Below are 26907 nucleotides of genomic sequence, written 5' to 3' on the forward strand. Positions count from 1 at the left end.
GATGATGCGCCAGTTGTCTGCAAAAAGTGCTAATTTTTCTCCCAAGGGAGCTGCCAAGAGAGCTTTGCTTGGCAGTTTGAGGTTTAGGTCATTGTGTTTGTCTTCTAGTAGTTTGGGACCTGTCTTCTCCGCCCTTCTGTGTTGCAGAGCCCCATTGGCAAGGTTTGTAAGGGATTTGAGCTTGACCTCTGCCCCTTGGGCATCTGTATTTACCCCTCTGTGGTCTGTCAGAAGCTAGAAAGGACCAATTTTTTGTTGGCCAATTTCTGCTGAAGCGTGGGGGTTGTACCTGTAAGAAATCTTTGACGTTTGCATAAATTTTGCCTTATCCTCCATTTTCTTTAAAACCTCTTCTGCTTTAACTCCAAATAAGACATCCTGCTGTAAGCTGACATCGGACCGAGGCAAGAAAAGGTTCCCCAACGGGGTACTTAGCTTTGAAGACTTCGGACTGAAATTCGATTCGAAAATCTCAGGTGTCGGCCGACTGGCACTTGCGAACTGCTTCTGCTTCGGGCACCGCGCGGCAAGAAAGACTGAAGAAAATGGCGTTGGATGCCTCTTATGGCGCACTGACATCAGGGAAGAAGCGACAGCAACCGACGCCAGACCAAGACTTTGGAATTCAGGCCAACTGCGGGACCGCCTGACGACAGGATAACCCAAATGTGATGACTGCAGCAGGGTAACACGATGAACATCATCAAGTGAAGTGGATGGAGCCGATACCTGTTGAGGAGGGCTGGACAATAATTTAGCTAGTGCCTGCGACTTTAGCAACCTATTGACTACTCTCTCCACATCGTGATCCGACAACCTAGAGGATCGAGATGAGTGAGAGCATCGGTGGCTACACTCACTTTGAAGTAATGGAGACCGAGGAGCCAAATGCACTGACTCTAAGGAAGGGGACCTCAGCCTCTTGTGGCTCTGCAACGGCTCCGAAGCATCCGATGGGGAGGTTGTCTTGTCGGTGCCAGCCGGAACCGACTTAGAAGGTAAATCCTGCACAGGAGTCGGCTCCGAGGGTGGAGCCGACGGCTTAGTTGATTTTGGGGATTTCACTGGCTGTGAACTCTTTGCCGGTGAATCCTGGGGTTTTAACAGACCCCCTAAGAATCAGTTTGCTCTTACGCTCCTGCAGGACTATTGGACTAAAAGCATGGCAAATAGAACAAGAGTCCTGCAGGTGAACAGCACCCAAACAGTAGACGCAACTAGTGTGCCCATCTGTCAGAGACGTTTTCTGACAGCATGAGTCACACTTCTTGAATCCAGAAACCTTAGCTTCCTTAGACATGACTGTACCAAAAAAAATGAAGACTAAGTAAGTAAATACTGACAAAAAACAGTACTACACTAGACAAAACATACCAGTACTATCTATAACTATGAAGGAAATCTAAGATATAATATAATTAAATATTACATATATATATATATATATATATATATATATATATATATATATATATATATTTTTTTTACAATAAGGGGAAAAAGAAATAGGAGAGCCTCTAAGTTAAATGGCTAACCTAAGGATGGGGGAGGGAAGGGGAGAAAACTCTAACTTAAATGAGTTCTGTCAAAAAGGGAGAGACACTATAGAAAAAAATAGCTACAACATGTATAACTAACACTAAATAGAAAAGATGCTAGAAATTTTAAATTCTAAAGGAAAGTTTACACAAAAAGTTAAATATACAAGCCTGAGCCAGAAAAACGACACCCTCGCAGCTGAAGCGGCAAGCAAGATCTGGGTAGCTATCGCTAGGCATTATGGGATAAGGGGTAGCCTCGAGCCAGTAAACAGTTCTCGAGCTATTGAAGATGGCTGAGTCGGAGACTAGGATCGGCTCCGATCCCCAAACAGCAAGAATGAAGGCGAGATAGACAACTTAACATGGAATGTTATGGCAAGACATAACTTCTTTAACTGATGTTGTCAATCTTCACTTAATCCTTGACTGTAGGACAGAGTCCCCAGCTACCTAAATCTTGGCTGGTGTCACAAAGTATACTCCTAAGGGCCATTGATCCAAAGAAGTTCAACCCCTACAGACCAGATCCAGCTTGTTATGAGCAATAAAGGTATCCGGGGATGCCCAAGTAGCTGCGGCACAGATATAATCTATAGAAGCTCTGGAATGAAAGACTGCAGAGGCGGCTACTGCCCTCATTGAATGTGCCTTTACAAGTCCTGGTATTTGCACTTTCCTTTTGTTATAAATGAAGGTTGTACAGTCCTTGAGCCATTTAGCTAGAGTAAAGGATTTGTTCGCAAGGACACCCTGTCCTTATGAAAGATTAGGTAAGGAGGCTTGTAGCTCAAATATTCTCCTAGCAGAAGTAATAGCAATTAAAAATAAGGTCTTCCAGGACAAACATTTCAAATTGCTATTTGTGGATGGTTCAAATGGGGAATTAATTACAGACTGTAGAGTACAGTTGTTCAAGTGTATTCACTGCTGCAGTCATCACCTCTGGGGTTATCCCTGCTGTGGTCGGCCCGAATACCAGTCAATGTTTTTGTGCACCAGCTGCCATCGCCTGTAGTCTGATGTCAGGTCATCAGTGGTATAAAGCAAGGCAGCCAAAGTCATTACATCAGTTTTTCTTGCCCTGACCCGTCAGAAGCATAAGAGAAAAGAGAGAAGTGGCCCTGGTGGCTAAAAGCCACCTAGGGAAGCTTATGTCCCCCTTGGGGAAGATGTTAAATGGGGGATGGAGGGAGAAAAAACAAGACTGCAACAGTTAATACACTCGAACATCTCCATTTATGGTAAGCATACACAAATGTACTATGTTCTTCATGTTTTACTGTTGCAGTCATCATCTGTGGGAGGATTCCCAAAGCTGAGGAAAGGGGTGTGGAAGGATATGTTGAGTCCTAGGTATGGGACAGGAGGTCCTGCAGAATTGCAGAGGCAAACTCTGCCCAAGACTGAGGGGTAGGTGGTAATGTTTTGTAAAGGTATGGACAGAGGTCCAGGTGGTCACTTCCAAGATGTCCCTGGTGGGTACTCCTCTGAGGAAGGCAGTGGAAGTGGAGGTTGCCCTAGTGGAGTGGGTACAGATAGACTTATGGATGGGTTTCCCATGTAGTCTGTAGCAAAGATGGATACAGTGTGAGATCCATTTGGAAATGGTTTGTTTGGAGATGGGCTTTCCCTCTGCCCCTGGGGCAAAGCTTACACATAGTTGGTCTGTTTTTCTGAATGGCTTAGTATGGTCCAGATAGTATCTGAGTTGCCTGTGTACGTCTAGTGAGTGTAGGATTCTTTCCTCTTGTTTTGAGGGTTGGGAAAAAAGGCGGGAAGGTGTATGGCCTGGTTAAGGCTCACATCAGATACCACCTTGGGCAAAAAGGAGGGTTTAGTCCTCAGGGAGAGTCTCTCTGCAAGGATAATAAGGAAGGGCTCAACAGCCATGAGAGCTAGAAGTTCAGAGACCCTTCTGGCTGAGGCGATAGCTAGTAGAAAGGCAGTCTTCCATGAGAGGTATTTCAATTTTGCAGAAATAGCAGGTTCAAAAGGAGGTAAGGTTAGTTTTTCTAACACATAATTCAGGTCCCAGGGTGGCGTGGGAGGCCTGATATTAGAAGCCCCTCTGAGGAATTGCTTAATCAAAGGATGAGAGAAGAGGGGTGGGTCTGAATCATAATGGGCTGAAATAGTTGAGGCATGAGTTTTAATAGATGAGAAAGAGAGGCCAATACTGAGCAACTCTGCTAGGTAATCCAGGATGAGAGGGATGGAAGGTTGGGAGGTACTGCCCCCTTTTGATTGTTTCCAGGAGCAGAATCGTTTCCATTTTCCTGCATATGATTTTCTTGTGCTGGGCCTTCTGTCCTCTGTGATGATGTCCATGACCTGTTTGCTTAACAGGGACTCCTTGTTAGTTTTTAGTGTATAAGTCATGCTGAAAGACAGAGTCTGTAAATCTGGGTGCAGTACCTCCTCCCCCTCCTGGGTCAAGAGGTCTGACTTCAGGGGAAGCAGCTTTGGGGGCTGTAAGGTCAGGCTGCATAACAGGGGGTACCAATGCTGTCTGGGCTAGTCTGGAGCAATGAGGATGGCCCTTGGTCTCTCCTCTCTTATTTTGATCAGAAACTTGGGAATAAGGGGAAGAGGAGGATACATGTACAACAAACAGGGAGTTCCAGGGGAAGATCAAGGCATCCACCTTCCATGCTAGGGGGTAGAACTCCCTGGTGCAGAACCTTTGCAGCTGGTGGTTGAGGTGCGAGGCAAAGAGATCCTTTTCTGGGATCCCCCACTCCTGAGTGAGTTGCAGAAAGATTTCTCTGTGGAGCTGCCATTCGTGGGGGTTCAGTAAGTTTCTGCTTAGGTGGTCTGAAAGGGTGTTATTGACCCCTGGTAGGTATTGGACAATTAGGTGTAGCCCCATGGAGGTGGCTGTAAGCCAGAGACTCATGGCTAATCTGCACAGGGGGTAAGATTGGGTGCCACCCTAATTGTCGATGTACCACATCACTGTGGCGGTGTCTGTTTTTATAAGGAGGACCCCGGCCTGAGATAGGATTGGAAGGAAGTCAGAGCCTTTTGTACTGCCATCATTTCTTTCTGACTGATGTGCAAGTGAAGTTGCTGGGCATTCCAAAGGCCTTGGGTACAACTGCCTGCTAGGTGAGCGCCCCAAGCAATGTCTGACGCGTCGGTGGTGATGGTCTGGCTGGAAGGGCGGTGCTGGGGCAGGTCCAGAACCTCTCTAAGTCTTTTCTTAGACTCTGGGAAATCTTGAGATTCCCACTGGAAATGTTCCCTGACAGAATGAAGGGTTTCCCCAAAATAGAGGTCCTCTAGAGGGGAGGCAGAAGGGATGGACTCCTCTGCATCTGAATCCTCAAATAGTTAAGGGATGTTGTTCCTCTTCAAAAGCAGAATAATCAGATTCCTCAGACTCTTGGTCTGTCATAATGTCTGGATAAGGATGCCTTTTCCTTTTAGAAGTGGGGGCCTGAGTGCCTCGGATAAGGGAGATGAGATCCTCCGCCATTTTAAGCATTTGAGCTTGGGGTGGGGGAGCAGCAGCAAGATGGTGGCTAGAAGCAGATTTCCTAGGGGTGGCCTGGCGTCTAGGCCTGAGAGAATCAGTCAGTCTATGAGAACCGGTAGTCGGCTGCGAAGACGTCATTTTTTGTCTAGAATCGGTAGTGTGAAAGGCCTGCTCGGAAGCCGGTGCCTGTATCGTGGCTCCGGACCCAACCGAGGCAGAGACCGCCAAAGGCTCGGAAGACGAAGTAGATTTCTGCAGCATACCATATGCCTTGTGTGGTCTGTCTCTATTTTTACCTCTACTTTTTTTGGAATATCCACAGATTGTTGGCTGACAGACGCCATATCGGAATTTGAAGACGGAACATGGAAATAGCTGTCTACAAAAAGAGCTCTACAGCGAATGGTTCTCGCATTAAAGAGGGCACAGAACAGGCAACAAGGGACGTCGTGGTCTGGGCCTAAACAAGTGATGCAGTAAAAATGAAAGTCTCAGTGTGGGATCTGCTTTCCACAGGCAAGACAACTGTTAGCTTTTTCGGACATCAATTAGAGCAAGTAAAAAGGGTCCCCAATGGGGTTCTTAGCTTTAGACATTTTCAGCTGAAATTCAACTTCTAGTAGCAACCGACCTGCACTCATGCAAACTGCTTCTGCTATGGGCTCCACGGCAAGAAAGACTATGTAATGATGTTGGCTGCCTTGCTTTATAGCACTGACGACCTGACGTCAGACAGCAGCCGGCCCCCAAAACCTTGACTCTAGTATTCGGGCCGACTGAGGATTACCACAGCAGGGATAACCCTGCAGGTGATGACTGCAACAGTGAAACATGAAAAACATCACCTGATTCAAGTTCCAGGTCTGAGCATTAAGGTTCATTTCAGAAAGGCTTTGCAAAGTTTGTGGGACATTAGAGCTGTATCATTTAAACCATTATGAAAATCTGAAATTGTGGCTAGCTGTACTTGTATGGTCTAGGAGAATGTTCCTGCATCGAAAAATGATGCTACAAACTCCAAGACCCTATCAACTGGTGCAGAATATGGGTCAAGGTTACTCTATGTAGCCCATTTTGAAAATTTTTGCCATTTACTAATGTACAATCGTCTAGTCAAAGGTTTATGGGAAGCTAGAACAATTGGCTGAACTGGGTCAGTGAGACTAGCATGCCTGGCTATCATTGGAACTGGAGGAGCATTTCAATGAGCTTGAGATTTTGAAGATTCAAATAAGCCAGTCCCTCTTCATGGGGCAAGAGGTCTATAGCTGGGTCCAGGGTCCAAGGTTTCCACATTAAGTGAGGCAAAGAAAGGGAAACCATATCTGTCTAGACCAGAATGGAGCAATGAGAATTATCCTGTTCTTCAACCTGCTGGCTTTCTTCAGAAACTGTGAGATGAGAGGAAACGGGGGAAAGGCATACAATAGACGGGGGGGGGGGGCAATCATGAAGGAGAGCCTCTCTCTGTGACTCCCCCAGAGGGGGATCAGGGAGAAGTAGCTGTTGCACTTGTTGTTCAGGGGGGATGCAAAGACACTGCAGCAAGGCTGGCCCCATTGGCAGAATATCCTTTGCGCCACCATGGGATTGAGAGACCACTTGTGAGGCGTTAGGATGTTCCTGCTCAATTTGCCCGCAATCACATTGGAGCTCCCCAGAATATGCATTGCAATTAGAATGGGGTTGGTAAAATTTCCCACTAGCACACCTGGAATGCTTCTCAACCTCGAGGGTAAGATATGGTTCCACCTTGCTTGGTGAATTATCAAACAACTGATATATTGTCCATTTGGATCGCAAACATTCCTATGGGGGGGGGTTCGTATAATGATTGCAATGCCAAAAGCACTGCCCTCATCTCTAGAACACTGATGTGCAAATTGGCCTCTAAATGAGGCCAAATGCCTTGGACTGTCTTCCCAGATAATGACCCCCCCACCCTATCTGGGATGCATCTGTGGTCACTAAGGTTGGGACTGAGGAAGGACAAAGGGTCGGCCAAACAAAATTTCGTTGGAGTGAAGCCACCAACCCAGGTCTTTCTTACAGAGATTGGTGATCATTGCCAGATGGGATACTGGCTGATTCAGTAAAAACCACTGTGATGCCAAGAGCCACTGTAGGATTCGCATGTGAAATCTGGCAAGGGTGACTAAAGTGATGGCACCTGCCATTGATCCTAGAGTTTGTAACAACAGTCTTGTAGTCCCCTTGTTGCTGCAAATAATCTGACTGATTTATGATTTTATTCTTTGAAGTCTTTCTGGGGAAGGGACGCAATACCAGTATTTTTGTTTAGCAATGCTCCTGTGAATTCTAAGTGCTATGTTGGTTCTAGATGGGATTTTTCATAATTTACACTGATTCCCAGCAAGGAGCACATTTGAAGAATGTAGTTTTTGCCTTCAACAGTAGACGCCTGGTGGGTACAGTAATGAGCCAGTTGTCTAGGTATGGAAACAAGCAGAATCATTGCAGTATGAGGTGAGCTGCTACCACTGCCATGCTTTTGGTGAACACCCTGGGGGCCGCTGTGAGACCAAAGGGCAGGGCTCTAAACTGATAATGACTGGCTCCCAGCTGGAAGCGCAGCAATCTTCTGAAGCTTTGTTCATTTTTATGTGATAATATGCATCCTGAAGATCTACTGAGCACATCCAAATGTCTTTTCCAAAGAATGGAAGTACAGACTGAACCGCTAAGAACGAAGTATAGACTGAACCGTAACCATCCAGAATTTGGTTTGTCAAACTGACTTGTTCAACACACTGAGATCCAAAAATTGGTCTCCAGTCCCCTGTTTTCTTTGGGATTAAAAGGAATCTTGAATAAATTCCAGATCCTATCTGGTCTGGTGGGACTGCGTGGAGGACTCTTTTGCCTAGCAGTTTTTGAATTTCTAAGACTGCTGCATCCCTGAGACTGGGTGGAACATCTGAGATTCTTTTTGGTTGTCTGGGGTTTTTTGAAAATGGAATGTTGTAGCCTCTCGTTATAATCCTCTGCACACAATTGTCCGTTGTGATACTTAGCCAGGAATCCTGACTTTGTGAGCCACCTTGGCCTCGAGCATAGTGTCTTCCATTGTAACTCCCCCCTCTGCCATGGGGGGAGTCATTGCCATGCGAGTTGTGGAAAGGTCCTTGGGATTTTTTTGAACCACAGCTTCGCACTTCTCTGGTACCTGCAGTAAGACCAATGAGGAGTGAAAAACATTACGTGCACAGCAGAAAGGGTTTTTACATCCTTCTCACATCTGGTGAGGATCTCTAACTTTGGGGCCAAAAAGGGATGTAACATCAAAGATAGCATTAATGAAAGAAGACTTGAATGGCTCCGCAAACTCAAATAAGAGCATTCAGGCATGTCTCCTCATGACTATGCTAGAACCCGCTGCCATAGTTATCCCTTCAGCTGCTTGCACAATGAGCCTCATGGACGAATTACATAGCGAATCAAGGGTGGCTAGCTGGGAAGCTACATTATTCTGAACCCCCTCAGCTACTGCTCCTGTCAGAGTATCTGATAGCTCCTTTACCAGATCTCTTTGAAGTCTAGTGAGATGTGCCATGAAGTTCAAGGACCTGAGCGCGAAGGTAGATGAAGCGTAGATGTGCTTCCCGAATCTATCCATCATCCTATACTCTTTATTAGGAGGACGGACAGTAGGACTTTCATCCACAAGTTCCTTTTTACTGGCTGCTCCAACCACAATAGCATCTACTATATCCTATATCTACTAGCCCCTATAGCCTATATCTACTAGCCCCTATAGCCCAATGCTGCTGATCCTTAGGAGCTGTCAAAATATGGCCTGATCTTTTGGGGACTGGCGCAACAGAATCCAGTATCTTCCAAGCCTGCTCCGCAATCAGCTTAATTAGATTGTCAGGGGGCAGAGAGATCAAAGACGTAGATGGTCACGCACGAAAAGCCTCCAGGTATACAGATTCCTCTGGCTTCAGGATCTCTAGTATGTCTCTAAAGGAGAAATCTTCAGGGGGTGACTTTGGGGTACCTTCCCCTTCATCAAAATCAGTATCTTCTGCGCAAAACTCTTCAGGGGAGTCCAAGTGCTTCCTCTTGCAGTTTCTCTCAGGGGTACCTCCTCCGTGGGATGGGCTTGAGAGGTGTCTGAAGAGGATATGACCATCAGGGTTGGATCCTGAGGTTTCTGTGCCCGCTGTCCTAAGATAAAGGCTAGATGAAGCTCTTGGCGAGGAGTAGGACAGGGCTGTTGGTCTGAAGAAAGTGGTATCAACTGTGAGCCCACAGTGGACAAAGCCTTCTCCATGGCCTGGAAAGCAGGCCCCCCCATGGAGAAATGGGAGCCTGGAACCAAGACAGACTCCTTCTGAACTGTGGTCCTATCCCACACTGAGGAAGTCACCTAAGAGGCTGAAGATAGAGTCTAGCTCACATATGCTGAAGCCCGAGAAGCATGGATAGCTCCGAAAACACTGCAGTAAAACCACGCTCCCCAGAATCAACAGCGAAGCTCTGACCCAGGGAGGTCTCATGTTCTGATAGAACCGAAGAGCTCAGGGCAGTTATCGTTGCCGGAGATGTAGATCTGATCTGCACTGACAGCGGAAACTGGGACTGTTAGCACTGGGAACGCCAAAGGCTCAGATGAAGTCAGAGGAGGAACAACAGTTGAAATGATGGATACAGTTCCAGAGCCAAAGAGACTTGGAACCGATGAAAAAGCCAAGCCCCTCGCTGCCAGGTGCTGGCCCACCAGCCTCAAAACATCACACACTGTGAGATTCTTGGTGGAATGGATCAAAGAGACCAACTGGGAATGGGGTTTCTTCAGGAATGGACTTGGAGGTCAGTCTAGAAAGGGGTTCACTGACTGGGAGTATGTTGTCCTAGGCCAGTTCTCAAAAGAGAATTCCCTCAGTTCGAAAACAGATGGAACGGGAGATAGAAGTGTTACTGAAATCTTGTCCATGACAATTGTAGGTGCCGAAATAGTGCAGAAATTGGCACCCAGGTTTGGTTTGAAGAGACTTCTCCTTCGGTTCCGCACAAACTGTGGGAACTGGGGAGGTTTTAGCTAATTTAGTAGGCGGTGCCAACAAAACTGTTGGAACTGATCGGCTGCTTTTTTAGATCTCTCATATTTGGAAGACATGGAAGAAGAGAAAGGAGAGCTAACATCAGTTTTGGATTTAGATGAAAAAGATATGGCCTCGTCCATATCCGATTTAATCAGGCCTTTCAAAAATCATCTTGTTTTTTCATTCTACAAGGGCTCATTGGCTGAAACTGTGACATACAGTGCAGTCTTCTTGAAGATGCACCACTCCCAAGCAATCGACCAAATTTGTCCATCAGAGTTTGGTAGATTTCTATCACACTTATGGCATCTTCTGAAGCTGAAGTACCCTTTGTCTTTTCTGCCATATCAGCAAAACTCACACACACAAGCACTTACGGGCAGAAAGAAGTGAAGGGGAAATTTTGGGGTTTTTTTGGGGTGAAACAGGAAGAAAGAACGTACCTACAATGGTATGCAAGGGTTACCATTACGGTAGAGGGAAAGGTTAAGTGAAAGAAAAAAGTACCAATAATGGTACTGGACATTTACCAGAAAGGTAAATAGAGGGAAAGAGAAAGAGACAACGATGTACTACCAACAATTGTATTAAGATAGAAACACTAAAGTGTTCAAGAAAGGAGCCTAGAGAGGAGCTGGTTAAGTGAAATAATTAGAGACTAAGAAACAAGATTTTAAAAGGAAAATACTTACAGTTTTGTAAGAAATAAGCTGGCTTGAGAGTTGTGGAAAAGAAACACGTTTAGTCATTAAAAGTGGCAAACAAGAAAGTACAGTTGTGTACACTTACCATAAATGTAGATGTTCGAGTGTATTCACTGTTGCAGTCATTACATTCGGGTAATCTGCTGGCAGGTTGCCCTCAGTCGGCCTGAATAGCAAAGTCTTGGGTCCTGTGTCGGTTGCTGTCTCCTCTTCCATGACGTCAGGTCGTCAGGGGTACAAAACATGCAGCCGACGCCATTTTATTCAGTTTTTCTTGCCCTAGATGTCAGATGCCCCCAAATGGGGAGCCAAAAAAAAATATATATACATTATATATATATATATAAACAGAAATATATGTAAATGCACTTTTAGCAACATAAACTTTGCCTTCATCTAAAAGCAAATACACCACAAAGGCTTTAGTATACAGTGAAGGAAAGAAAAGTTATAGAAAAGGGGGATGGCGGGTGGGTAACCCGGACTGCAACTGTGAATACACTCGAACATCTACATTTATGGTAAGTGTACACAACTGTACTATGTTCTTCGTGTTTCACCATTGCAGTCATTACATTTGGGTAGAATCCCAAAGCTATGGATGGGAGGATGGAACTAAATAGCATTAGGAGCGGCTATAAGGCCCTGCAGAACTGCAGTGGCAAAGCCTGGAATGGATTTGGAGAAGAGAGGCAAATGATAATGCTTTATGAAGGTATGAACAGAGCTCCAAGTGGCAGCCTCTAGAATGTCTTTGGTTGGAACCCCTCTGAGAAAAGCTGCTGATGCAGAGGCAGCCCCGGTGGAATGTGACCTGATTCCCCTTGGGCACAGTAGCAGAAATGAATGCAGTGGCTTATCCACTTAGAAATAGTCTGGTTTGATATAAGCCTTCCCCTCTGACCCTGCAGCAAATGCTACCAGTGGTTGCTCAAACTTCCTTAGAGATTTGGTCCTGTTTAAGTAGAATCTTAGTTGTCTGTGTACATCCAATGAATGGAGAATCCGCTCCTCCTTGTTCTGCGTATTTGGGTAAAATGTTGGCAGGTGAATTGTCTGGTTAAGAGCAACACTGGATACCACCTTAGGCATAATAGAAGGATTGGTCCTGAGGGACACCCTGTCCGGGTAAAATGTAATAAAAGGCTTCATGGCCATGAGAGCCTGTAGTTCTGAAACCCTTTTTGCTGAAGTGACTGCCAAGAAGAAAGCTGTTTTCCAAGACAGAAATTTTATATCCGCAGTAGCTGCTGGTTCAAAAGGAGGCAGGGTGAGTTTTACCAGCACAAAGTTGAGGTCCCATGCAGGAGTTGGTGATCGTCTGGGAGGCCTTAAATTTTTGGTCCCTCTTAGCAGAGGATGAGAAAAGAGGGGAGGCTCTGTGTTGTAATGAGCCGAGATGGCAGAGGGATGTATTTTTATTGAAGAAAAAGATAGGCCCTTGTTCAAGCACCTCAGTCAAATATTGTAAAATCTGAGGAATATTGGGCTTTGCTGTGTCCGTTCCTTGTGCTTGGTTCCAAGCACAGAATCTCTTCCATTTATCAGTATACGATTTTCTAGTACTAGGCCTTCTGGCTTCCAAAATGACATCCATCACAGATTTACTGAGAGGTGTTGTTTGAATAATTAAATGATCAGCCATGCTGCAAGGTTCAGAGTTTGGAGATGAGTGTGTAGAATTTGACTGTTCTGCTGAGACAGTAGATGAGGTATTTGAGGCAAGTACCAAGGTGGAAGTTGAGACATACTCCTTAGAATTGGGTACCAGTGCTGGCGAGACCAGTCCGGAGCAACTAGGATCATTTTTGGTTTTTCCTGTCTGACTTCGGTAAGGAGCAAGGGGTGTGGCGATGGGTAATAGTTGTGCACCTATCTTCGCCAACTAAGTTATGTACAGATGGGAATCCACCTTTTTATTTAACACTCCTTTTAAGGACAAGTGGTTTTTATATCTGAGATTTTTAGACAACGTTTTTATTCTATGGAAAAAAGGAGGGTCACATGCGAAATTACTTGATTATTTGAATGGGGCATGTGACTATTTCAAATTTACTGGCACTACCAATAAGAAACAGATTAATTATTTAGACTTTTTTTATATAAGGATTTTAGTAATAAAAGCTTCCAGTCATGTGTTTACAGAAAGCCTACCTTCTCTAATGATTACTTACAGTTTACCAGTAACCATCCTACCTACGTGAAAATAAATATTGTCAAGGGACAAATGGTTAGAGTTATAAGAATGTGTTCTAATCTTTTATCTGTTAAAAAAGAAACTCAATTACTTTTAGAAATGTTTATAGTTAGGGGATACCCACATACTTTTGTTTCACAGATTCGTGAAGAGGTTATGAGTGATTGGGGTTGTAGATATAAACACTTATTAGGAGTCAATGAAGATATATCACTACCAAAGCAACAAAAAGTAAATAATTTTTCACAAGCAATGGTATTAACTTATGGTGAAACCTCAGGTAATATTCAAAAAATTATTAAGAATAACTGGACTATGTTTAAGGGGAATAAGGAATTGTTAACCATTATTGGTGAAAAGCCTTTATTTACATACAGGATAAATAGTAATTTAAAATCCCTACTGGAAAAACAATATTCAAATAATAATAGGAAATTAAAAGGGACCTCTAAATGTGGGTCTTGTGAATATTGTAGATTTATTATTGAGGTTCCAAAAATTAAGCTAGGACCTTATAATTTGGAGATAACCTTTGTAGGGGGGGCATGTGCCACTACGGGGGTGGTTTATTTAGCCATATGTTCGGAGTGTGGACAATTTTACGTGGGTAAGACTGAGAGAAGTCTGAGTAGAAGAATCTATGAACATTGTTATAGTATTAACAAAAAGGATGAGAAAAATGCATTATTTAAGCACATTAATTTGTTCTCTTCACATTCATTTAAATTTGGTATTCTTGAAGTAGTAGGACAAGATTTTAGAGGGGTTGACTGGACTAACAAGTTGTTTAGGGCTGAAGTTAGGTGGCAACTTAAATTAAATGCTAGTGAATTCCCTGGTTTGAATGAACATGCTAGTATTAAACACAAATTAAAATTTAGGGCCTTGCAACTTTGAATGTTTTATTGCTTGGGCTCAATTAAGTATTTCTTTTACGTTTAAATTTTTATAGAAGTTTTGTATTAGTATTTTATCCCCTAACATTTCTATTAATTTTCTTTCTATTTTTTACTATGTCAGTTATTTAGGAAGTATGTCTTATTTATTTAAGCACTGTCACTTTATTTAGATTATTAATTAATTAAGGTTCAATCAAGTCAAATGTATAAAAGAAGTTACTAATTGACATTTAATTGTTCTGATGAAGTTTTAATACGAAAGCGCTTGACCTGGCATATGTTCTGTTTTTGTACTACGGATTATCTTTTTGAATAAACTGTGCTTCTGGGTTTTAGATATTGGCGTCAGCGTGGTTGGTTGTCTTTCTTGGTTTTGGTTACCACTCTTACACCCTTTTGGTTTTATCATTAATTAATTACTTAAATAATGGAATGAGGAAGGTGCTGAAAGCACAGAACAGCTATAAAACGTTAGTGTGGTCACCCACCATCAGCTGTGCCAACAACAACCAGGCTCTACACTGTTGCTTCTGGTAAGGAGCAGAGCTCTGAGGTTGCACTTGCTTTTAATGAGTAGGAGGATCTCACAACTAATACACAGGAGAAACCTAGCATAGAAACACTGGTAGTGAAAAAAGAAGTCTTGCTAATACGTCAAGATGATAATGTTCTACCCATATTTCATTTGGAATTTACCTGTTAATAATACTGCTTGCATTTTACAAAGCAATCTTTAGACTTTTGCAGAAGGTAAAGGTAGGCGACTGGCTAGAGGCAGGGGCCCAAGTCTAAACCAGTTTCAATTATTTATTTATTCATTACTTATTTTATTTGCACTTGTTTATGGGAAAGTCCACCAAGCAAGAAACCCTTTTTCAAAAGAGGGCTGGGAAGAAAAGCTCCACAAATACATACAGTAAAATTATACAATTCATCAATATACTATGGGATTACAACATACAGTGAAATATAGCAGAATGCATAAGGTATATACAATAAATCACAATTCACCAACTCAACAAATCCAACCCCTCTCCCATAAAGGTCACCATACAAGTTGTTATAGCAGAAATCAAACTTGGAAACTCCAGCTTCAATGACACATACCTAAATCATGTATTCTAACCTAAAGTAGATGGTTTATAAAAAAAAACATTTTCACAAAAAATGTGTCAAAATACCTTCCTGTTTAGTATTACACTGATTAGATGTTCTTAATCAGAAAACATGTCTGCAAATGATTTTTGTGACAAATCAACACATGCAACCTGAAAGTAGCATTCATGGATCCATCCATAAAGTCAATTATATTGGTGGAAGGAAAGTACAGTTGTGTAAGAACTTGCAATAATAGCAGATGTCCTACTGATCACTGTTGCAGTATTCCTGACATATGGTTTGCCATCACTAATGTCCAGCCAGAGTAACAAAGGTTTACCTTTCCAAAGTCGTACATCTAACACATGACCTCAGCTCATATGCATTGGGGTCTGTAGGCAGACATACAAGCATGGATCCCCAGACTATCTCCAAGCCAGTGGCTTGACGATTACTGGCAGAGTGGTCAGCTAGGAGGAGTGCAACTCAAACTGTAAGAAAACTCTACTATACCCAAGTAATATAGCAAAAGTCAGAGCAAAGTGGGAGAGGAAACTGAAGACTGAAGTGAGATAGAAAAGAGGGGATGAAGTGTAGGATGGAATGCGGGAGCAGTGATCAATAGGATGTCTACTGTTATGGTAAGTTTTTACACAACCGTACAATGTCTTGACTGAAATCACAGTTGTAGTATTCCTGACATGCGGGTGATTCCCAGCTGAAAGAAGAAAGAAGGGTGGTTGGCTACTGTGTGAAACAGTTGTCCAGCAGTCTGGACAGGACTGACGTACTAAGGCTACCCAACCTAAGTGGTCATAAAAGATAAACAGCTGTTCAGCCTTTCTGAAGGACTTAGTTTTGTCCAGGAAAAATCTCAGTTGCCCTGTGAGTGTCTAGACAATGTAAGATTACCCCACCACCACCATAATTTTGGGGATTGGGAAAGAAAGTAGGAAGATGAATAGCCTGATTGAGAGACTGCTCATTCACTACCTTAAGCAGGAAGGATGGTTTAGCCCTGAGAGTCACCCTGTCCTTGTGAAAAATAAGAAAAGGTGACTGGCCATGAGAGCTTTTAACTCAAACTCTCCTAAGCAGAGATGACAGCCAAGAGGAGGATTATTTTCCAAGTACTGAATTTTAGAGAAACAAAATAAGCTGGTTCATAAGAAGGCAGAATAAGCTTTTCTAACATGAAAGTAAGATCCCAAGGGGAAGAGATGGGTTTCCTTTGTGGGTTAAGATGCAAGACTCCCCTGAAATAAAACCTGACCTCCAGCCTAGCCTAGCCATAAACAGAGGGCTAAGAGAGAGGGAGGGAGGCAGGCAGACAGGCATTAACAGGTGACAGATGAGTTTTAAAGGAGGCCAAGCCCGATTGAGCAAGTTTGCATAGGAATTGCAGCACATTAGGAACCTGCGACAGGAGTGGACAATGACTATCTTTGCAGCACCAATAGGAAAACCTTTTCCACTTAACAGTGGAAAAGGTTTTCTAATCCAGGCCTCTTGTAGGACTTGTACCTCTTCTGGGAAGTGGTGTTTCTGAGGAATTCAAACCCTATCATCCATAGGGTCAGGTTGGAAAATGGAGGATTTGGGTGGAGCAGCACTCAATTTTTGCTGAGTTATCAGGTCCGGATGAAGAGTAATTCTCTTGTAACTTCCTTTTGCCAGATGAAATAGCAGGGGAACCAACATTTCCTCGGCCATTAAAAGGAGTCTGAGAGTTTCTTTTTGTGCCTGGAGAAAGATTTTTGGAAGAAGTGGCAGAGGAGGAAATGCATAGAGAAACATCCCTGTCCATTGGAAAGAGAAGGTATCTGACCTCTAGGCTATGGCTAGTTTCCCTTGTGCAGAACTGAGGGAGCTGATGGCTGTTTGATGAACCAAACAGGTCTGTCTGAGGAGGGCCATACTGCAGGGAGATGTTGAGGAAGATGTCTCTGCTCAAAGTCCACTCATGGGTGTCTTCCAGGAAGCAGCTTAATTAGTCTGCTAGCACAATGTCCTGAAAAGGGATATATGTGGCTGTGAGTGTGATGTTCAATTGTATTGCCAAATTCCATGCTTCCGGTGCTATCCTGCACACTTGGTAAGGTCTGGTGTCTCCTTGTTTGTTTATGTAACATACAACTGTGGTGCTGTCTGTGTACATTTGGGGGTGACCTAGGTTTCTAGAAGTGGGCAAAAGTCTGAAAAGGTTGCAGAAGAGCCCTCATTTCTTTCAGAAATATATGTTTCTTCATTGGTTGCCATTTCCTTGGCACTTCATATGATCCTGTCCATGCCTCTCCATCTGTTAGGCTGAGGATAACCTGTCCCTTCCACCACAGTAGTTCCTTCTTGAGACAAGGAAGGAGGGAAATCAGTGTGTCCAAGAGGTGGCAGTTCTAACACACGATTTGTTCATGTGAAGTCTACCAGGGGGAGCATAAGAATGGTGGCTGCCACAAAGCCCAAAGCCCTTCACCCATCCTCTTGCTGAGTAATGGATTGCAGAGGAAGTAACTGGAGAGACTGAGAACTTTCTCCTGGTGAAAGAAGGCATGCATATATTTGTGCCCAGTCTGCATACCAGAAACAACAGGTCCTGCAAAGGAATGATGTGTGATTTTTTTTTTTTGTAGTTTACAGTGAATCCTAGACCTGTCAGGAATTTTTGGGGTGAAAAGGTATGGATTGCTTTTTCACTCCAATACATGAAGTTTCTGGTGCTGCGGTAGCGTTGTCGCCCGTTCGATTCTCAGTTAGAGTGTCTTCTGTGTGGCGACATGCGTGAATGGGTGTTCCTTCGTTGAAGGTTGTGCATTAGGCCCGGCAAGCCAGTATGTAAAAATCTACTGCCAATCATTAGCAGACCGGAGTTCCGCTGTGGCGACCCCTAACCGGGAAAAGCCGAAAGAAACAAACAAACGAAGTTTCTAGATCACTGGAGAGAAAAGCCTGGGTCAGAAGGCCATCCAGGCAGGAGAAAATCTGAATTCCCCAAGTGTGATAGACAGCTACTACTGGATCAAGGCATTTTGTGCACACACTTCGGGCTGTGAAAAGACCAAAAAGCAGAACAGTAAACTGAAAATTCAAGGAGCCAGTGAAAAACCCGAGGAATCTCTACAAGAAGGATGAATGGGAACGCGTAAGTAGGCATCCTTCAGAGCCATTACCACTTAGAAAACCTGTGGTAAGATGAAAGGTAGAACAGTCTGAAGAGAGAGCATTTTGAAAGATGGAACCCCTCAGGTAACTGTTCAAGACGCAGAAGTCTAGGATGGATCTCCACTACCTATTTTTTTTCTTAGGGCTAGAAAAATCCTGGAGTAAACTCCTTTTTCACATGAAGTACTTAGGGACTTGCTCAATGGTACCCTGCTTCAAGAGACTTTGAATAATGGGGGCCAAAAAGGATATTTGGTTTTGAGGAGGCTCTGGCATGCTTTTTAGAAGAGGAATGTTTTCCAAGACATGGGAGAGCCATCCCTGAAGATGGACAGGCACACTTGTCTATGGTAATAGCTTCCCACCTGGCCAGGAGAGTGACAGTTTTTGGGAAAGAGGGGTAATGGGGCTGAGGACAGGGGGAGGGGTTCTGCAGAGGTAGTCACAGGCTTTTGCTTCTGAAGGGTGGCCTCCCAGCTGGTGGTTCCCTATGGATTTTTCAGAGTATCTTTTCCTAAGTGTTTTCCTTTGCTTCTGAACTGTCCTTGGACCCTCCTAATAAAGGAAGTAGATTTAAATGGGTCGTTCCTATGATATATAATAACTGAAAACAGTAGGATCTGTCTGCAGTCTTTCAAGGTCTTACCTTTGTCCTGGAAAGTTTTAAACAGACTGGCCATCTGAGGACCAAACACGGTCTTTTTCCAAGGGTAAGACTAGAATATTAGATTTGAATTTCTCTGGTATAGGCTGACTTTAAAGCCATGCGGTCCTTTGGAAATGAGCCGTATCAGCCTATGAAAGGGTCTTGGTAGCAGGCAACTGAGCAGTAGCCTGATGTACCTACCATGGGTTCTGCAAACTCAGCAGGTATGTCAGAGTCAGAAACATTAGACTGTGGATCCATTTGAGGCCTCAAGTTTATCTTTGGTGGCACCGGGATGTGGAATTATCCATCTTAGACAGAGCCAAGTGTTTGAGATGCTGGGTTTCGAGAAAGGTGTTGAGAGCAGCAGGCCTAGACTTAAGGGTTTTTGAAATGAACTACTTACAGACTGAGCAAGATTTGTGATAGTGTTCTAGGCCTAGGCAAAAGAAGACACTTGGTATTCAAGTCCTTGTATGGAATCTGCCTACTGCATTCACACTTACCCCTCCTAGCTAACATCTACAATCTTCAATAAATATCGTTAAGACAAAAAGGAATACTTATCTGGACAATCAAATCAAAGGTACCATTAACCAAACAGCAAACAGTCCAACGAACACATGACCTGCATTTCAGGCTGGTGGGCAAGACGGTCTTTGGCTCCACACTTGTACATCTACCTATATACCCCAATGCATATAAACTGAAGTCATGCAAAGGAAGTATGATGCAGGAGAAGGTAAAACACTTTGGTACCCTGGCCAGACATCAGCGGGGACACCCCATATATCAGGAATACTGCAGCAGTGATTACAGTCTGGACATTTTAACAAACTCAGGAAACAGTGCTCATGTAGCAATATGCAACAGATGATGGACTACAAGTCAGCTAACATCTGTGCAACAGTAATGTCAACCATAAGGCAATATCTGCTACAAAACGTAGATGCTCTCTTGTCCCATGGGCTGCAGATAAACTGAAACTGCAGTGAAAATAGTTTTATCAATAAAAAAGCATAAAAAGTCAATGTAGACAGTACTGGTGTTCTGCTGCAAACATTTTACATTTTAACAAAAAGAAACTTACCTTCAAAATATCATTTTCCTTTGCTACTTTAACCTCCTTTATTGTTGCATCAAAACCAAGGTTTCCTGTAAACCACAGTTCCCATAAACCAGCTTCAGACAGGACACTCTTAATACGGAATTCTGTCATTGATGGGTTAAGCCTAAAACACCAGCAGATAAAAAATGATAATTATAGAATACCTGACAGCATCTGCTTTGATAAAATAAAAGTCTAAAGAAACATACCACTGATGAAATCATTCTCTGGAAATCAAAATCTATTATTAATTTTCAATGATAGAACACTTCGAATGAACACTTCGAAAAAGTTGTTACACAGATTAAGTCACCCTTTTCTTTCTGCTTTTGACATCTTTATTTTACATATTTTTGTTAGTAGTACTTTTCACAGGTACTCCTTACCTGAATACTTTTAACAGAAAATAAATGTTTTGGCCCAAGAAACAACCTACTGCAAAACTGGAAATTGTTCAAACTGCTATAGAAAACTAGAATTTTCATGAAACTGAGCAGATGAAAAGCAACTATTAAGTCTTACATTACACTGGACATATTAAGGGAATGTCAACAAGTGATGGATATTTCATTCTGAAGTCTGAAAAAAAAAGTTGCAGAAACACACACTGATGAAAAGGCCAATGAAGCAATGAGAGCAATGATGGAAGACATTTGTGAAAGAGCAGCTTGATTCACCACTCCAACATGTATTCCATATGGGTAACCGTAATCTTAGGGCCTCTTACGCTTACAAGACACCTTCTTTACTATCCGCCTTTTCTTTCATATTACACAGCATAAATATCATTGACCAAAATAAGTCAGTATTCTTAACACTATACATGTCCTTCAGGTAACAGTGAGGACTTAGAAATTTGTTGGGGCATCTGCACAAAACGATTATGGATACTTGGATATCATAGCCAACACAGGATGTCTTGCACATCCAAAGGCAGACACTCACTCCTGAAAAGCCAACCAAAGTTCAGTCTGTGTCAACCAATAAGCAGGGACACTGACTTAAGATTCTCAAAAAAATGTAATTCCATTTCCATGAGATGAAATCTGGTAATTACACCTGTGACATTAAATTTCCAGACATTACTGTGATTTCATTATAATTTACTAATGAAACGATTTATATGCAAAATTAGAACACAACCTAGGTACAGAACAGTTAATAAAATAAGCTGACACTATCTTTAGCAGTACATATAAAAAGAAATACAGAGTGTGCTGAATGAATGCTCCAGCCAAAAATGACAAAGTCCATGAAAATCACGTTTTTCCAATACTTAGTCCAAATTTTGGATTTGCTGGCATTTTCTAGGAAAAATGGAAAATTACTGCAGGAGAAAATAAGAAAATGACATGCCCATCAAAACTGTTGCTCGATGCTCTTACCCCTTAGTTGCTCATATACACAGCATGTCTCTAAACGTACATGGTCTGTCCAGTCACTGACACTTTCATTACCCAGTAGAAATACTTTGCATTACTGGACCAAACAGTTCACAGATTCATAGACTGTTACCAGGCATGAACCAAGGGGCCTTTTTAAGCCTAGCTAAGTTTTCATGAAAGAATAATGATGTCCTGCATCCAAACAGGACACTGAGGGCCAGGTATTTACCACTGAGGGCCAGGTATTTATAAGCTACCTCTGCCCATAAGGGACATGGGTTCCAGGCCTGGTGTAAACGTCCTATTCCCCATCCACTTGTCCAGGTTGTGCTTAAAATGGTTAACAGATGAACTCATCTTCACGTGGATGGGAAGCCTGTTCCACAGGAGGGGCAGTCTCTGGGACACATATCTGTCTCTCCAGCAAGTTCTGTTGATGTCACAGACAAATTTCAGGTTCTTAGACCTTGTATTTCTAGTACTCTTTGAATTAGGAATATGGGAGATTCATAAGTGTGGTGTTTGTGGATGCCTTGTAAGCCAGGCATAGATCAACTTTCAGCAATCTAAAGGAGACTGCGTAGAGGGGAAAGGGCTTTAAGGCACTCTGCATAAGGCAGGCTTGTTATGCCTTGTGTTCTTTTTGTAAGGAACCTTTGAGATCACTCTAGGTGCTGCATGTCTAGTCAGGCACATGCCAAAGACAGCATTGTACTCTTATGGTTGGTCTAATAAAGGTGTAGTACAGTGCGATAATGACCTCTTTGGACCTAGATGTCATGCCCTTACTTATAATTTGTGCAACTTAAAAGGATTACCTCACCACTGCGGCCATGTGGTGGTCAAAGATAAGGCTGTCGACGTGCGTACCCAGATCCCTGACCACTGGGTCGTCACTTAGGGATGTATATTAACATGGTAATTAGTTAGGATGGTTGATTTCCCAAAGGGTTCAATTATGCATTTCTTACATTGAGTTTAAGACCATGGCTTTGGCAACATTTATTAATCAAAGATACACTTTCTTGAAGAATACTAGTGACTGCAGGGAGTTGATAACCCCCAGCTTGCAATCATCTACAAACTTAGTCAGCCATAAACCTTCAGCATTTGCTTCCATTTCAGAGAAACTGATGCCAAAAAGGGGAGGCCCAGTACCGAGCCCTGAGGGACTCCACTAGTGACTGACCTCTTGGTGGAGGGGCCTCACCTGTTTTGTTCTCCTGGGTCCTATCAGTGAGCTGTTGGCTGAAAAAATTATATGATGTCTTCCTGTTTGTTTCTTGCATTTACATGCATAAATACCACAGTTCATTTAACTATTTATTGTAATCAACTAGTCTTATTACTGTATTGTACTGAGTACAATAAATACACAACGACAACTGTTTCAGTTAATAAGCTTTACTATCACATTTTTCTTTTCAGATCTACAAGCATGTAACAAAGATGCTGTCAGTTCTCTATGGCAAATACCCAAAGCTTGTTTACACACACTCATTTTTATACCAAAAGGTCTCGTATTTTTTCTCAGAGTCTGATGTATAACAGTTCTTTCTTTGTCCTTTGTTCTTTATAGTTTGATGATTTATGGAAATTCAGTCTTGCATTATCTGAAACATGGTGTTCCAGCACTATCTGAAACTTGATGTTACATCTCTTTACTTTGTTGCTGCCCTTCCACCTGCCATCTGCACAGTTATTTTTACAGAATTTGTTTCTCAAAAACATACTCCTTTACATGGATGCCAAAATCTAAGCTATGCCAGCACACTTACTACTTTTTATTTTTCCAGCATTTTATATTATTTCTAAATTAACCCTTTATATTTCATATAATTTTTGCAGCTTTTTATTCAAGCTAATAATCATGCTAGTGAAAAGACAGTGAACTATTATTCTTTCAATGGCTATCCGGCAGGTGATACAAAGGTTTATACCTAAATCAGTGAGCTTGTCTATAATGCCTGAGTGGGGTACTGTATCAAAAGCCTTGGCAAGGTTGAGGTAAGCTGTGTGCAGTCATACCTTCTTCCAATGCTTTGGTGACCCTCGCAAAAAAGTCCACCAAATTTAATAGGCATGACCTTTCTTTAATAAAGAAGAACTGTGATGGGTCCAGTGTTATCAGGGCACATTGATGCAGTGTTTTTGGCCTTATGACCTGTTCTCTAGTAATGGTTGGGGGGATTCTGTTATGTGGTATTTCCTTCGGATTATCAGGGCGGAGCCAAAAGTTTGGCAATAGCCTCTGGTTCAGTGTGGGTGATGCCATTTACAATAAGTTCTGTGCCTTGTTGTGTATTTCCTCTGAAGTTGTGGACATAAGCTGTAGAAAGCTTTGTGGTTGTCCTTTGCCTGAGAAGCTATTTTTTTCTTCATATTTTAGCCTCCGAAGTATTAAGTAACCCTCTTAGCTGCCTGTTTAGATTGGTTTAGGTTCATAGGTAGGTACTAGGCTATTGGCCCTAGGGTCTATATAAGCCTAGCCAAATGGTACCCTGGCTTTTACCACCCAAGAAAGTTATTTTCCTGTGCCTCTGTCAAGCAGAGCCACAGAAGTGATCCCCGGGGTGTATTTCCTATTTCCCATCCAGTCATCAAGATTTTTCTTGAAGAGTGCTAATGAGGAGCTTTGTTTGATATAGATAGGTAGTTTGTTCCAGAGTATGGGAAGAGTATGACATTATTTAAGAAAAAATTACTTAACTTTTCTTAAATAATGTATTTGTATGACGGCTCCATGATATTCACCCACTTTCCTTGGATAGCTTGGTGCTTTTTTGATGTACTGCGCATGCATATCGGACTTTCGTTCCCATGTTCATGCATTACATCAGTGCTGTGTGAGGGCTGCTGTGTATAAGAAAGTAAGGGAGAAAGGAAGATTTCTGCTACTTTTTTTTTTTTTTTTTTTAAATTAAAAAAAAAAAAAAAAAAAAGATACAGGGAGACTTTGAATGTATGGGAGATATGGGACATAGAAAATGGTTGGGGGCTTTTAGTATGTATGTCTTTATTCCTCCTATATCTGGACAAGATTTTTTTTTCTTTTGTCGTATAACCGATTGATGGTGTGATTCCGCCAGGGTGACTGCCTTTTTTGAGGTCTTTATTATTCTTAATATGGTGGCTACAGTCTCTATACAGTTATATATGGCTGTGTACAGAAATTTTAAAACAGCTCAGTGTATTCTATATTGTTTGGTTTGGTTTGGGCTTTGGAAATTTAGCCAAGAGTTTAGAGGAGAGAGGTTAGCCTTGGAATAGTTCCTAAAGGTTTTTGGTTTTGCTGGACTCCTGGATTTAATTTTTATTCCAAGTACTACTGCCTTATGGTCAGATCTGACAAGCAAATATATTAACACTGGGTGAGGAAACAATGGTCCCCCATATTCTTGAGTACAAGGTCAAGGATGTTTGTACCCATGGTAGGGGAACGGACCAACTGTTCCAGGATGTTGGTATTAACAAAGTTTAGGAATTGTAACTGGTTTAGTAAGTGGAAAGGGAGGAAAAGAAAGATAATACAAGTTAAAGAGGACTAAGGGGGTGAGCCTTCATAACTGGTCTTTCAGTACTAAGCCGAATGAGCTGATGAGATGGGCCTGGAAGGAGTGTCCAAAATCAGATTTATAGTAGGGGCGGGCAACTCAAATCCACCAAGTTTAAGAGTACAACAACAGTAGAGTGGGTGGGTGAAAAAAATCAAATGCAGCCAGAAATCAGCAAAAATCATGCAAAGAACAGCAAGTCAGACAAGCACTCCAGCTAAATAAAGATTCCTCCAAACATGTCTAGTTAAATGAGGAATGCTATTTCTCAGCTCCTACCACTAATTACCTGGATGTTATTCACTGCACGCAAAGGAAGTCTTTTCTAACTGACCCTAGCCAAAACCTCTTAAAACTCCAAAAGAATAAAAAAAAATTAAAACAAATGCATTATAAGAAAAAGATAAAAAAACAGAAGTAGCCAAATCTTAAACGAAAAACATCAGTTCAACATCAAATGCAGACAGAGGTCAGCAATAGTCAGGCCTAGAAAACAGCAAGTAAATGTATGCTCCTCAGCCACAAAATACTTCCAAATAATTAACTTACAGCACATAAAAAGACTGGATGCATTGCTTTCCTCTGACAGGGAGACACTCTTTGCTTTCTTTCTTTTCAAAGTATAGGGAATCCATTCTGGACCAAAAATAAATCAATAAGGTCAAGTTGCTACCTGTGATCTGCATATACATTCCATCTGGAAGAGATAAGTCAGCAGCAGTGGAAGCTCTCCAGCAATGTACAAACGGAAGTCAGTGTTATGCTTAACTTAAACACTGATTGGAAACCGTCAAATGATGAGTCCAGTCATCCTTCCTATTAAACTTTTATGAAATCACCCGGATGGCAACTCTCACTATCAGGAAAACAAATCACCTGGATGGGCAGTAATCTAAAGTAGGCCCTTATTTCTGTCTTTTGTAGTATTATCTTTCTAAGGTGCATTCACAGACTCCATCCATGGTCGCTCGTTTACATTTGCTGCTTAGAGTCAAATATAGATAGGATGCAAAAATACAGTTTCTCCATAAACAGGAGAAGGTTCTACACATCTACTGTAAATTATGCAATACAATCTAGTAAATGGACACCACTGTTCAAACCAATACAGGATGACGCCGTATGTCACTTCAGTCAGGACTACAAACTTACCATGACTTTTTGCACATATACAACACCGATAGCACACAATCACCTACAGTGTATTTACAGAAACTCTTAAGATTTGCTGCAACCTGTTACCATCAGTACCGTCTTCTCAAGTAAAAGAATTGAAATGACAACAACATTAAGAAATTGTGAACACAGACCAGCTGCTGAAACCTGATCATACAACAACCCCTCCTCCCTTATTTCTATCACAATGATAACAAGACTATCAAGAGTCTGCAACAGACTTTTATGAACCAGGTCAAAAATTTAATAAATGCCCAAAGTACCAGGTAACAGCTGTCCTCTTGCCATTAACTGTCCATCCTTATTCTCCACACAATCTCTGCAGACCTTGTGCATAGATTCCTGCATACAGTGAAACCAGAATCAGTTGCTACTGATAGTCATCCAATATTTTTAAAATCTCTGCTACCTCTATTGTATACTGTTACAATCCTCGTTAAACATCATGCTCAAGAAGTCTGTACCCTGATACCTTTGAAATAGGCATGTACAGTACCACTTCAGATGATAATTAGTCACATTAAACAACTGTTCCTGCTTTACCTTCATCTCCATTAAAAAAATAGAAAATGTGTTCAGTTACAATTACTCCAGTAACTGGTAAATTCCATTTTTATTTTAAATATGCAACACAGTTTTAGGTCACATTGTGGAAATGAAACAACTGTTCTGGACACTGTGAAATATACCCATTACTGGACTGAGCATACTTCTCAAATCTTTTCAAAAGTATGTCACAACAGTCTAGTGGACACATTAGTCAGCTATGGTCTTACTTCTACAGCAAACTTCAAGAATGTCAGTTAATCAGACTTTATCAATTTGCCATCAATGATGGATGCTCCATAACAATCAAAGTACTTACTTGGTCCTCTTCTTTTTATATCTTTGTG

General features: G+C 42.2%; 1 protein-coding gene across 1 annotated transcript in view; it reads right to left on the reverse strand.

The window, feature by feature from the left end:
- The window catches only part of TMEM131L (transmembrane 131 like), a gene marked incomplete in the record, with an annotated part of 1995267 nt that overhangs the window by 1115685 nt on the left and 852675 nt on the right, over positions 1 to 26907 (reverse strand). The window contains 1 exon segment of the mRNA XM_044062407.1: positions 19882 to 20023. Coding sequence (XP_043918342.1) covers positions 19882 to 20023 — 142 coding nt within the window.

This window comes from Protopterus annectens, chromosome 2.part1, assembly GCF_019279795.1.
Source record: "Protopterus annectens isolate FY-2018-M chromosome 2.part1, PAN1.0, whole genome shotgun sequence".
Taxonomy (NCBI): Eukaryota; Metazoa; Chordata; order Ceratodontiformes; family Protopteridae; genus Protopterus; species Protopterus annectens.